We start from the raw sequence: 15,643 nt of genomic DNA, 5'->3' as shown, positions 1-15,643 counted from the left end.
AAACATGATCAAGCAAAAACAGCAAGAGCCCAATAATTTGACTCATCATAATTAGTCGGGAGTACCAAATACTAAATGATTTCTAACCAAACGAAAAGTTGCGGGGGTTCATAATGCCATTATCAAAAGTTGGGGTTTTGGTGAATTTAATAAACCCAAGATCTTTGGCCAAAAAAAAAAACCCAAGATCTAATCATTTTATGGAGAACCAGGTGATGGTAGAAACACCCTTATAAGCCCTTTCGAAGTAACCTTGACCCTACAAGTAGGGCATTCACGTTTTGCTTTTAAAGCAGCCTTGATGCATCTCTTGCAAATATGTGACCACACCTTGTTGACACTTCTTCAACAAATGGTTCCATACATATTGGACAGTAAAGACAGGCCACTTCTTTGTTGGTTCAGGTGAATTTCTGATCTCTTTCCCCAGCTGCAAGAAAAGTTAAAGTAACAATAATCAAATTAGCAGACTTCAATTCCATAAGCACCTCAAGATCATCAGTCTATATATAGTGAACAAAACTTTTTTTGCTCAGTACTGTCTTAGTCAATACCACTTCTATTTGTTCATGTTAGCAACAATAAGTAAACTTGAGTTATCTTAAAGAAATTGGAGTTCAAAGGATTTTACTTAAATAGAAGTAAGACAAATATATGAATTACCACTTTGTGTTAAGAAAAATCGACAAGGCTTAGACACAAAGGAAAAACCCCACTTCACTTGTGATGCTTCTTTGATGGGGACTTAAGACAATGATGGTTTCTCTACCCAATATATTAGTCTTTTAAGATGGGTTCTCTTTTTGAATTTGTGTTTATGACATTAGTGCTTTCATGACAGGCTAGTGTCACTGAAAAGATTACATATGGAGGGTTCTAACTAGCAAGAGGCTAATGAAGTGCCATCAAGTGAAACCATTAGGGATATCGGCTTAGCTCTCAAAGGGTGGCACTGTAATGAGTCCTAGATGAGGGAGCTTTACAAGTTGAATGAAGTTTATAAGTGTGAGGAGTTCTTCCAATTAATAGACTATTTTTTTTTGGGACAAGCTCTTTTTTGCTTGTGCTGTGATAGTGGAGTAGTGAAATGAAAGGGGATCTAAAACCCAACCATAGAAGGGGTATCAATATAGGACTTTGGAAGAAGTCTGAATCTCAATCCAAAGCATAGAGTATGCGTGTGCGTGCTTGTGCAAGATAGTATAGTGACAAATGATGTGAGGGTTAAGCCCTTGCGTGAAAGATATAGTAAAAGTAAGGAATGATACAAGAGATGTGAGGCTTGAGAGTGTGAGGCAGAAAGTAGAGTTATAAGTGCTGCCAGAGATGTGCGGATTGAGGCTAAAGAGTGATGTGTGAGGGGTTGTGTAAAACTATTGTTTGGGTTAATAATTTGTTTTCTTTATTATAATCATTTCTTCTTTCAAGTTAATACAACATGTTTAATTATTTATCACATAACTTCCAAAATCTTGCACGATAAGAATAAACAATTAACCATCACATCAATAATAAGGCCAATACAAGTTAACAAGCACGCTAACATTATATTATTGGAAACCCATGGCCACATATCGATAAGAACAATTATAAAGAAAACAACAATCATAAGATAACAATGAAGTATGAAAAATATTTAGAATATTTTAATACCTCAGAACTAACAATGCCATCCAATTTAATATATGGGTCACAATTGGAAATGTTTGGTTCCAAAAATTGATTCTGTGTATTGTTGGGAGTAATTTCAGCTACCCGACTTACATTGTCTGCCATTATCATGAATGACGAGAGTATGAAAAAAAATAGGACGGTAAGAAAACATTTGGGAAAAAATTATATACATGTCCCATATGACACATTTTAAGTTACAAGTTCAATTGATAACTTAGCAAAGGAAAGAAGATAACCACAATAGTTGTCATTCTCCTTTGCTAAATGGACCTTGTGGTATTTAAATGGATTGTCAATGACCTTAAGCAATTTCCCCAAACATTGTATTTAACAATGAGGCCCATTTTGAGAGCATAATTAGCAACATAGACAGCAATTTTCCCTCATCATAAAAAATCAGTATAAGAATGATAAAAGATCTTATTTTTTACCTTGATCATGTTTGGAATAGGAGGAGCAACTACTCAAAATGGAGGAAGAGAGAACAAGTAAGTAAGAATAATGGAAGAACACTATATTTTAACCTAAAATCTCAAGGTTCAATTTGATAAGTCATTCTCATTTATTATATATGAGTTATTAAGCCCAATTTACCACATACTTATCGAAATATATTTTAAAACACATCGCAACTTGAAGTATTAGATTCATCAACAAGTGATTTACCCAGAAACATACTGAGTAGAAAATATAATTGGTCCAAGATGTTAATTAAACAAAATGTTCATGAAGACTCTAAACAAAGAATAGTCAAATAATATGTTACCTAAATCCACATCGACTATAGTCCTCCCACGATTTCTTCTTGAATTATTTTTGGCCTAAATTGAATAAGAATCACATAAATAAGGTTATCCCCGCAAGATCATCAAATATAGAATGACAATATCAAATCAACAGAGTATATATCAAAGGGAAGTTACTTGCAATACCTCAAGAAAATCACTTTGCGTAGATTCAATAACGTCATCATCAATAATAGCATCCACATCAATAGGTTGAAAAAACTGTGACTGTTGAACAACTTGACGATTTTCTACTTGAGGTCCCTCCTGCTCCATATTCACCTCAAGTGGAGCCCTATTCAGATCCAAATCCAGATCTCTTCGTCGGTGACTTGTTGGAGCGTTCTCTCCAATAGATAAGTACTCATCTTATGTACAATAAATCCCACGTCACATGAAAAAATATCAATATATGCCATCAATGAATAGAAGAGTCACCCAAAAAGAAAAAAAAAAAAAGAGCCAAGCCTTGCTTTGAAGAAGATAATGGAGTAGGAAAACAACATAAAAATGATAATTTCAAGTGCAACGATATGGATCCAAATGTTCATGATTAATAACATGAAGTCATCCTCTCTAGATTGCGAAGGTGGTTTGAGTTTAGTGGAGAGAGAACACTACAAATCTAGACTATCATAGAATATTGAATTTGACGATTTAGATTTTGCAATTTTTGAAAGTATAGATAGATTTGCATTGTTAAAACTTGATCTAAACAGTTGAGCTTTGGAGTGGAGGTGCGGCAGTGAGAAATTTCAATGGAGAGAAACCAAATCCCAAGATTGCAAGGGAATTATTCAAAGGACATTTGTGAGTATTCATGTAAGTGATATATTTGTGGTTGCTTTTAAGAAAAATCATTACATGCAAAGTAATATTAGTAATAGTAGGTAATTTATTCTATTGGTATATGTATGTGCATGTGCGCCTGCGTGTGTGTAAATGATACTATCGCATATATTAATTATTGATAATAAGTATGAACTGATTTGAATTTATAACAAATACTAGGATAATAAGTCAAAATAGCCATAGACTTGGATTCCATTAGAATAAAAAATCTTGAAACAATTCTTGATTGAAATACAAATTCAATCAACTACATTCTAGGTTATAAGCATTTTAAACAAACTCTATTTTCAATATAAATAAATAAATCCATATCCCATACTAGCTAGAATGCTAGAGAATGATATAATCTAATTACTTAATCATAAAGGAAAACAATTGTGAACGATGTTGTGGCCTTCTTGAAGTAAGGGATGAGAGGATATATGTTTGCACGAGGAATAATAATTTATAATTTATTTTGTTGGTATATGCATACAATATAAGCACGCACGGGTTGTGCGTGTAAATGATACTTTCACTCACATTAATGATTGGTAATAAACATAAAATGATTCAAATTCTTCATATATGCCAGGATAAGAAGTCAAAATAACATAATACTTGGAGTTTTGTAGAATTAGCAATCTTGAAATGATTCTTGATTAAAATGCTAACTCAATGGGCTAAATTTTTAGGTTAAGCATTTTAAACAGACTCTATTCACAGCAAAAATAAATAAATAAACAAAGTCTTATCCCGTACTAGAATACTAGAGAATGACATAACTTCTGAATCATAAGGAAAACAATTCCCAAACATATATGATGGATCAAGAAGCAAGGGATGAGAGTTATATATGTGTGTACTGATAATAATTTACAAGTTATTCTATTAAGTATTGATATGTGCACGCATGCATGTGCATATAAATGATATTTTCACTCACATTAATTACGGGTAATAAGTATGAAATGACTTGAATTCTTCACGTATATTGGGATAAGGAGTAAAAATAGCATATAGACTTGGATTTTTGTAGAATTATAGAATTATAGCAATCTTGAAAAAATTCTTGATTAAAACACAAATTCAATGAGCTAAATGTTTTAGGTTATAAGCGTTTTAAACAAACTCTATTCACAGTATAAAGAACTAAACAGACAAACTTATTTTTCTTACTAGAATGCTAGAAAATGACATTACTACTGAATCACAAAGGAAAAGAATTCCCAACCATAATGGCCCTCAAAGTAAGGGATATGAGGGAATATATGTAGCTAAGTAATAATTTTTAATTTATTCTATTGATATATGTGCACCGATGCGTTGCGCGTGTAAATGATACTTTCACTCACATTAATGATCGGTAATAAATATGAAATTATTCAAATTCTTCTCATGTACTAGGATAAGAAGTCAAAATAGCATATAGGCTTGGATTTTTGTATAATTAGCAATCTTGAAACAATTCTTAATCAAAATACAAACTCAATGAGCTAAATTTTTAGGTTATAAGCATTTTAAACAAACTCTATTCTCAGCGTAAATAAATAAATAAACTCATCCCTTACTAGAATGCTAGGGAATGAAATAACACTGAATCATAATGGAAATCAATTCCAACCATAATGTTGCCCTCAAGAAGTAAGGGATGAGGGGATATAATGTATACAAGAAATGTTTTATATGTTATTCTATTGATATATGTACGATATATGTGCACGCACTTGTTGCTCGTACAAATGATACTTTCACAATTAATGATCGGCAACAAGTATGAAATTATTCGAATTCTTCACTTGTACTAGGATAATAAGAAGTCAAAATAGCATGCAGACTTGGATTTTTGTAGAATTAGCAATTTTGAAACAATTCTTGGTTAAACTACAAACTCAATGAGCTAAATTTTAAGGTTAGTATTTTAAACGAACTCTGTTCACAGCATATAAATAAACAGACAAACAAACAAGCTCGTATCCCTTACTGCAATGCTAGAGAATGACATAAGCATTGAATCAGAATGGAATAAAACAATTATCAATCACAATGAAGCTTTGACAGGTTACCCAAAATTACATGCCAAAATATAAATCCGCAAGCCGTTTATATAAATATTTGAAAAATGAACATTTCCGATGTCACAAAAGAATGTTAAGAACAAGAAACTCAAGTCTTCAGTGACAAAACATTAGTTAACCATTGAATGCAAAAGCCATTAGTCACAAAAGAAACATAACCAAACCTTCGGACAAAATAGCCAATCAACCGATCAATTCAAGCATGCATGTTCTTTGGCTAAAAGCGTAAATTTCAACCATTTTAGACAATCAGATCCCAACGATAAAAATTGACAAAAATAACAAAAAGCTAATAAATATGGACATGCAAGGCTCTACTTTCAGCATCGGAGTTCGGAAAATGAGAAGGATCAAAACTACAAAAAAGAAAAATATCAAAATCAAAATCACCATCTACGACAAACAAAGACTGAGCCTCTGAACAAAAAAACGAGATAGAAAAAGGAAATTCTAAACTTGTCGCAAGAAAACGAACCTTCAATCGGAACTCCGAGTTGCGAAATGGGACGACGAATTATCGAAGCTTCAAAACCATTCAAGCAAGAGAGAGAATCAGAGCTTCGTTCGTAGTTGAAGGTCTTTTTAAATAAGGAGAGTGAATGAGACAGTGTTGTGTAATAACGTTACTTTCTTTTCTTTTCTTTTTTAAATAAATGTTAAAAAAATTTTAGTTTCATCGAAAATAATAATACTCTTAAGGATTAATAAGGATATCTATTATGGATATCCTTATCCTTAAAAAGGTATGGATTAATATGGATATTTAATTTTGGGAATTGATAAATTGGTACAATATCATCAAAAGGCATAAACTATTACGGATATCTAATTTTGAGACCTCAATGAAATATTGTAATAAATAAATGATTTTGGAATTAGTTTATATATTAATATATTATTTAAAATTTAATTATTATTTATTAAAGAAATGAAATTGTAAAGATATAAATATAATTCCCAGTTCCTATATTATAATTCTTGAATCTTTTTGTAAGCGAATTGATTCTAATAATTATTAATAATTACAGGAACCATATCTTATCGCAAGCATATGCATATTATACTTGATTTTAGAATTTTCTTTAGCTTTTTTTGGCACTAAAAAGAAAAGAATTCTTTTTGGCTAGCTAATTCAATGCATAAATTTACCACCAGGAAAAAAAATCTCATTTCAAAAAATTAGACATCATTATTAATGATTAGCTTATACCTTCCTTATAAATTTTATACTTTGTTTTTTAATGGTAAGAAGTTTCATACCTTTTATTTTTAGATTAAGATCAATTATGGATATTCATATTATTTTTTAATTCAATTTTTTAAATTTTAATTTAATCAATGGATTTTGTGTGTTTATAAATATTTAAAGGGAAAAATTAAATATTCTAATTACTTTCTGTATTATAGAAAAACAGTTTCTAATTCATACTAGTTTCTATATTACGGGAAAAATTTACTTTCTATATTTATGATGAGGAAGGAATTTTTTATTTAAATATTTTGGCCTTCATTAATGTATTAAAGTAAACCTTAAATTTGATGTTTTTATACTATTTACCACTGCGGCTATTCAGATCTATTTGGGATTTTTTTTCTGTTATTAATTCCAATTTTTATCAATTCGAAATCTTCCTTATTTTTATTTTATTTTTTAAACTATTTTTTTGACTAACTTATTTTTTAACTACACTGAAAAGCGATTTGCAATGGTGCATTTATGCTCCTAGAAGTTGATAATAATCACTCGAACCAATCATCGATCATCTCACTAAAGAACATTAATAAATGAACGTAGCATATTTAACAACTAATATACGAGCATTGGTGTTTGTGTGTATTTTTATTTTTATTTTTTGATAACAGTGTTGTGTGTAATATTTACCAGTTTGCATTTTCTTCTCCGGCCCGCTGTGATTTTTTTTCCCCTTTAACAAGCTAGGCATGAACGCTGAACAAAATTTTTGTAAAGAAGACAAGACTAAGGTTTTTTTTTTTAACAAATCAAGACTTAGGTACTAATCTTATATATTTAGTATACTTTTATTTGATTAAATTAAGATAAGTGCATTTATAATGTTAATAATATTAATAGTGACTATTTATTATGAAATTTATAATATATAAAAGATCCATATGTCTTGATTTAATTGAAAGCAAATATTTTAAATATATAAAAAATAAGTATATAAGTTTTTCTTTAATAAATATTTTTTTCTATCCCAAATTATAAGATAATTTAAGAAAAAATTTTGTGTACCCACTAAAACACAATAATAATACTTTACCAACTTAATTACTTTTCAAAACAAAATTATAAACTTTTAAAAATATCCCTACACAATTAATCATTACACTACAATATCATTTCATTTCTCTTTCTACTTAAAGGTAATCTTCAAAAAAGTATCATTAATAAAATCTTAATTTTCTCAAATTATCTTATAGTTTGAGACAAAAAATTCATCCAATGTTGTTTTATGATTTGGGATAGAAGGAGTAATAAACATGAATCTTGATAGATAATTAATGACAATTGTAGACTACTACTTCTCTGGTTCTATTTATGAGTCACTTTAAATATATTTCATTAAAGTTAAGAAAAATCTTAAACCTCATTAATTTTGTTTTAAAATTTAATAAATTCTCACCCCTATAATTAGAGCAAAAAATACTATTTTTAATAATTTTTCTAGAATTTAATAAGCGTAGAAAAATAACGACGAACATAACAAATAGAGAAGTGCCCTATAAAATATAAATAGGGCCACAATTAATTTTTTTTTCTCTTTGCCTTATAAATTAAATAAGATCCGAGGAATATCTAATTTTTGAAATCTCGTGTAAACATCAAGGCCTTTGCTGCAATTAAAAATAATATCATTGGACTAAAATACCTCTACGATGAAATAAATAAAACAGCCACATAAATCCGAAGTCCCTAGCGTGTGGATAGTTCCTTCTTGCTTGTCGGCAGAACTTCAAAGCTTAATGCATTCTTCTGCTTTCTGCATATGACGAGGAGTACTGGCATATCATTTCTTCATTTTCTCTTCTTCTCTCTCTTTTATTCTCAAGCAGCCAAACACTCTGTTCCTCCTTCATTCTTTTTTGGCTGAAGCTCTCTTCATCATTATTTTCCTTCCTAATTAAAGCTTCTTCGCCAATTTGATTTCATGTAGCGGGGAGAAGATTAATTTGTTGCTATAAAAAATTCAAGGTGTTGGGATTTAATTTTGATGGGTATGTATGTCACTGTTCAGGAATTTCTTAACTATAAATTCTCAAACTTTAGGTCCTTTACATTTGTATTTCTGTACGTGAATGCAATAGTTATGTATTTTCAATACTTTAAATACATTCAATGTTGTTATGTATATTCTAGCACTTTCTACCTATGAATGGGCAACCAAATATGTGAGTTCTACTAAAATTGGAGTCTATATCAATCATTTTATGACAATTTTTGCAATTTTTTAAAAATTTTGTGTGAAGATAATTGTGGCATATATGTCATCATTTGCATGAGCAATGCAAAAATATTGCACAATAGGAATGGGGCTACCATGTCCTAAACCATACAGCTTTAAAAGTGATGACATCTATATCAAAAGCCAAGCATTGAGGATGAAAAAGATTGACGGAATAGATAACTAATGAAGCACAGATATGTCTAAAAGAGGTTGACGAATTTGTGCCCGATACACATCGGACGCGGATAAGTGTCCTGACATGGTTTTGATACGGCTTTGAAGCAAACAGATATGGGAGATAAACAACGATGTGTTTTGGGCCATTTTTTAAGATAAAAAATTTATGGAACATGGTCTTAAAGTCGCTTCCTTTAACCCATTTTGCTTCACGTTCCCAATGTTGTTAGGCTCTCTCTCTGCCCTTCTGTAATCTTTCTGCCACACCTCAAAATATAAGGTGTGATCCACATGGAATATATATGCAAAGCTTATATTTCATAAATCTTAACTAAAAAAATTTTATATTTTGTAAACCATAAACACATATAATATATAAATATAATTTTTAGATATTTTATTATTATTATTAATTAATTAATTTTTTATATTTTCAGGCAACCAAAATTCAAAATTTCCTATAAAATTTTTTTAACAAAATGTATCCTAAAATTGAGACTTCCCAAAATTATCACCAACAAAGAACAACAATAATACAAACAAAGAAATTGCACTACTTACCAACAATTGTTCAATTTTATAATAAAAATGAGGATCTTTTCTATAATCAATGTGGAATGCCTAGGGCCAAACTATTAATTTAATATAAGGCTCAAATTACATCAAATGGGTCTTGCCAAAGTAATTCTTTCACTCCATTTGAATGATAAAATGCCACAATGAACATGTTGAAATACAAGTTGAGCATTTTCATTTGAGATCAAAAATATTTTTTCAATGAATAACATCCCAATAATAAACAATTGAACATGAATAAAAGAAAAGTTTGAAACAATTATGTAAGTTGGAGATAACAATTTTTATAAAAATTTAATAATCTTCAAAATAAAATGGCTATATATAATTTTAAATAGAATTTTGAACCATTAAAGTATCAGATCAAATATTGTTGTCACGTGATTTCAAGAAAACAAATAAAAAAATAAATAATTATACATAAATTACTAAAAAAAAAAAACCAATGAGATGTAACGAGAGTAAATAACCAAACACGACTCTTGCCACAAAGACAAATGTGGACACACAGTCCATAAGGGTAAGTAACCAAATGTGGCCAAGGCCACGAAACAAACACGAGTGCGATGTTCATGAATAACCATCCCTCCGTTACATGTGTGTTGGCCATCGCATGGGGTTAGCATATCCTATAAGCACCTTGCTAGCTAGATATACCATGACGCGTCAAAGGTTAATGGAACTGCTGTTAACAACAAGTGTTCTATATAAAGTCTCTTTTTAAATTCACTTTCAAACAAGCGAGAAAATTATCACTTGCAAAATATAATTTCTCTTCTCAGTATCAAACTCACACAAAACATGTAAAACATCAAAAAATCAATCTTTCTAAATATGAAAATTCACAACTAATATTTCATAAATTGTTCACTAATTTTTATAGTTGACTTTATCAAATAACAGACTACTAAAATTTATAAAAGTATTTCCATCAATCCAAAAAGTATAAGTCATGACTCTAAGAAGTAAAATAATTTAATTAATAAAAGGATCTAATGCAAGAGAAATATATAATATCTATAAATTGTTAAAACAAAATTTTAATAAAGAAATTTTTTTTAATATATAAATTGATTGAAACGTTATCCACTTACCTAACATGCTCTCAAATAGATATAACTTACTCTTAATTGGTTCTCGCAACCATATTGGGTCTTCAAATTTCTAGTACCCATGCAAAACCATTGTCATTTTCTTATAGATATGTATGTATGTATGTATGTATGTATGTATAATTTGTCACCTAAACTATTCAATCTAAAGTTAGTGCGCGGGAAAGGAAAAATATCAACTCTAGTTCCTTTATATCAAATAAGTGCCTTCCAGAGCTATTTAATTAACCACAATACAAATATCACATGATTATTACCACCAAAATCAAGATTTTTCCCAACAAACATTTTCCCGAACACCTTATATGCATAAATTTCTAAACTAAAATTCTAAGTTCTTTCTCACCAAAGTTCATCTTAACCAATTCTTTAACATTAACTAACCCAAACAAAATTAATTTAAGTTAAATTCTTATCCATATTTATCATCATCATGCTTTCAATACATAAATTTTAGCTTAATTCATTTTTTCTTCTTTCTTTCTTTTCTTTTTCCAGCCACGGACAGCACAACAGAAACTCAAGTGAAAATTTGCAACTTCAATCATATAACATCACACACTCACATGCACATATTTATCAAGAAGAAGGAGAAAAGATTAAGGATGCTCACTTTAGATGGACCAATAACGCACAAGCAGGGGAAAGTAAACGAAACTACAGCTGAATAGGGGAGGAAGAAACTCCAGTATGGCTACGACAGGGAAGAAAAGAAGAAGAAGAAGAAGAAGAAGGCACCGGCAGCAACCTCTAACAGCAGCACCACGATTTCCTCCGGCGACCTACCACCTCACCCAGCCAATGTCATCACCACAAAAAAAGAAAACAAGACAGGGAGTGAGAAGATAGCAGTAGGTCTGAGCGTTTTCTGCAACCAAGAATTGAATCAACTTCCTCAACACCAAAGTAGAAGGAGCCGCTGCACAGCTCTAATAGAGATAAAGAAAGTAAAACTCACGACACGTATAAGCAGTGGACTGATGAGCTGAGTGACAACCCGTTATGGTGAGGGATTAGTGATGCAAAGTAGGAGAAAAGAGAAAAGAAATCAACGCACCTATCAACACAGACAAAAGTGGGAGAATTTGGTGCCCCTAGAAAAACTGGTTGGGCGGAATATGGAGAAGGAAGAAGATGAGAAAGGCAGAGGGATTTTTGGTTTAAGGTTCTGGCTGGTTGGATGCAAAGGTCAAGCGAAATGAAAAAAAAAAAAAATCTGATGCTAATATAATTTTAAAATAAAGGGTAGTTTTGTAATTTTATAAAGATTGAAATAAAGCAAAACTCTTCCCCTTGTATCAGCAAGGTTTGAACTAAAGACTTAGTAGGCAAATAGTTAGCTCAATTTCCACTAGACTAATATTCTTTTTTATTATATCTAATCATAAAAATAATAAAAATACACTTAAATTACATCACTACAAAATTTAAATTTAATATGAATTTTTGGGTTATTACACTGTCTTTCCTTTGTTTTTGTTTCTTTTTTGGTCCTATTTGCTTTTTGGAAGTCGGAACCTAGAGTTAAAAATTTTAATATTTATTAATATGTTTTTTGGAACCTAGAATTAAGCCTGATTCAGATTGCTTGCTTAGTATTATTTAATGTTTTCCTTTGGGTAACATACTCTGTACAATTATATATACATGTTTGATTTCATTATTATTTAATATGTTTGATTTTTATATTATTAAATGTGTTTTCTTTCTTTCTTTTTTAATTAGATAGAAATGGCCTAAACTAACTAGTAATTTAGGGATGTGTTCTGCCCAATATGGTTCTCCAAATACACTATAAAAAGATAGTTTTCTTTTATGGGAATATGTCACATTTACATTCATTCACGTTCAACATGTTATTTCATTCTTAGACTGCCCCTTTTCTTCTAACATTTCATAGCATGTGTTGGGGGAGACACAATTCACATTCACCATTTTCACTTGAGCATTTGATTTTCACGATCACACTATACATTCACATTTTCATGATTTCATTTCATAATTTTGTGATCAACCCTATTCTCTTCTCCTTCAATAAGCATGTGTATTCCATTATCTTTTGTAAATTGATAGATTCACAATTTAATTTCACTTTTGGGTACAATTGACGTCCCTCAAATATTATTTTCTCGCCATCGTGATCATCATCGCTCACTCTCACCATCATCTACTTCCTTCATCACCATCTCTCCTCTAAATCATATCAATATTTCACTCCAACTCTAATCGGATCATAGTAATCCGTTCCTCTTATTGTGCATGGTAAAAACCCACACTCTCACCTCCATTTGACTTCATTCTTGCAGTGCCATTTTGGAAAGAGGTTGTTTGCTTCCATGGATACAGCACCTTGTGTCTTCAATGATGCATTGATGAATTAAGGCATGTGTGCGTGGCTGATCTTCAAGTTTCCTCTCATTGATGCATCAGTAGGTAGTTTCTTTTACCTTACCTTTGTTTCTTTTAATTCATGGGTGTTCTACTTTATTGGACAATTTGTTTGGATCGTAATTTATATTCATGGATTATGTACCAAATGTGGTATTTGTGAAGGTATTTTGAACATTTTCTCATCAATTAGTGTGATGAAATATATTTTGACAGATTCAATGCCTTGTTATGTCTCTAGTTGCTTGTCTATTATGCAATGTGAGAGACATTTGTGCTTATTATGTGATGGATAAGTGTTTTAATCTTGATTGAGCTAGATTAGTTATGATCAAGGCAATGGCAATGGCAAAGGTTAATGATTCAATTAATTGAAGAATGGATTAGTTCTTAAGTGGTTGGTTGATTGTAGTTAACTAAGGGCTCTAGTTAGTGTGCTCTCAACTTGGCACTAGTTTAGTTTATCAAAACAAATTTGAATCCATTGATAAGGTGGTGAACTCAATCATTTAGGGCTGTGAATGGAGGCATTCATCTCTCTTAGGGAACATTCATTGATAAGACCATTTGAACTTCATTTCTTGCTTGTTAGTTTGCATTCATTCCATTAACCAAGAAATACCTCATAAATACTAGTATAGCTCATTTCATAACATTTAGTTAGCACAAACTTCCAATTCTTCTTGTGATTATTTGGGAATTCTAGTCAATTAAATCATTTAGAGGCTCCTTGGATGACCAAGGTTACCACTAGTAGTACACTAGAGTATCTAGTTATTAATTTCTATTTAAGCAATGAACATTTCAATGTTACTTTAGTAACTATGAATAGACAAGGACAATTGTTAAATATACTTTTATTAGCAGAATTGTAACTTATATAAATGTGTGTATAAGACTGTACATATAATGTGTGTGTGTGTTTTCATACCCCTATCCTAAAAATTTTAAAATTGATGTATCTACCATATCATGCTATAACGTATTCAATAACATGCTTCCATTTGTAGTACAATTTTTTGGTTATACAAGTATTTTGTTGACATTTTAAAGGATTGTTGATGTAATTGGAATTTATAAACATGATAATGTCAAAAGTTGGGTATTTTGGTATTTTTTTTATATAAATAATCTTAAAAAGGTGTTTACTAGTAAGTTTATCTTAGTGACTATATAGATTTTTATTGTAATAAGCTTATAGTAATCATGTTATTACAACCATTCTTATAATCACAAGTGACTATCCTACTTTTTGAAACTGATTAATCATAAGTTTGAGTTCCTATCTATAAATTCATGAAATAATTAACCTTAAAATTTACAAGTGGGTTAGTCTCAATTCACAACTGATATTTGAATGAACTAGTCTAAATTTGAGATTAAAAGAACATGAGGATGTCCATAATTTACACACTAGGAAACAACTTATTCCTACATTTAATTCTTAGTTTTTCCAACTAACGTTATTGATATTCCCAACCCATATTGGCTATTTTAGTAGTCAATATTTTATCAAACCAATTATATGTTCACATATTTAAACCAAAATTAAATAATGCCAATAATTACATGTGCACATTGTTGTGTATTTGTAATTTTGAAATGTTAGTTATAGGTAATTATTAAAATAGCTATTGCAGTTAGTTAAGGCTAATATTATTTGTTAGATAAGAAAATATTGGAATGAGGGGCTATAATTACATGTGATCAGAACATGACATCAGAATTATATATATATATATTACTAAGACATTATCTTGTCACTATCTATTCTCTCTTGTCTCTCTCTAAATCTCTCTTCTCTCTATTTTCCTCTCCTTCTCTTTCTTTTCAAATTACAAAGATCCATTAGTTGCATGAGAGCTAGGCTATTCATTAAAAACATGTTGATTCCATAAGTTTATGGTGCTTGAAACAAGCTTGAGGATGCAACAAATGGTGGATGAAATATTGGATAGAATCAAATAATAGCTCACAATAACAGATAATATCAATGACTAGGTGCTAGGGTTATTATTTACCAAACTAGCTTCAAATGTTAATGAGAGAGGGCAAAGAAGGCTCTAATAATCATGAACATAAGGGGTTGAAAATGTAGAAATGGTCACCATCATTATCATAATCATGAAGAAATGTCACAAATGAATACAAGAAGTCCAACCAATTTAAAAAGGTGGAATTCCTAAAATTTTCATGCTTAAATGTTCTTGGCTAGATATTATGATATGAATGGTATTTTGAGCTTGATGGCACACTAGAAGAGTTGAAAATCAAGAAGCCCAATATCTATCTTGATGATAAAGCCTTTTAATGGCATACAGTGTTCAAAAAATTATGGGAAGAAGAGGACCCCAACTAGGCCCAATACATTGAAGCTATTAAAGACAAATTCAAGCCTTCCTATAAGGCTCTTATGGGTGATTTGATACATTTAAGTTTACAAGGATCATTGGCAAATGCATGCATACATATATACATACAATGATGCATTCACTTTATTTCATGTAATCTTCATCATAAACAAGAGTATATTTGGTGAAAGCCTATATTGA

At 30.4% G+C, this 15,643-nt stretch overlaps 1 protein-coding gene across 1 annotated transcript in view; it reads left to right on the top strand.

Annotated features, from left to right (window-relative positions):
- The window catches only part of LOC129286523 (uncharacterized), a 5,327-nt gene extending 2,512 nt beyond the window's left edge, over positions 1-2,815 (top strand). Inside the window, exons 2-3 of the mRNA XM_054922478.1 lie at positions 1,752-1,813; positions 2,672-2,815. Coding sequence (XP_054778453.1) covers positions 1,752-1,813; positions 2,672-2,815 — 206 coding nt within the window. The remainder of the gene's footprint in view (positions 1-1,751; positions 1,814-2,671) is intronic.
- The last annotated feature ends 12,828 nt before the right edge of the window (positions 2,816-15,643 follow it).

The sequence above is a fragment of the Prosopis cineraria genome, unplaced genomic scaffold, assembly GCF_029017545.1.
Source record: "Prosopis cineraria cultivar Desert tree isolate PC_DT_omini unplaced genomic scaffold, ASM2901754v1 PC11, whole genome shotgun sequence".
Taxonomy (NCBI): Eukaryota; Viridiplantae; Streptophyta; class Magnoliopsida; order Fabales; family Fabaceae; genus Prosopis; species Prosopis cineraria.
The sequence above is the reverse complement of the archived record's forward strand: the minus strand, read 5'-3'. Positions and strand labels throughout refer to the sequence as shown.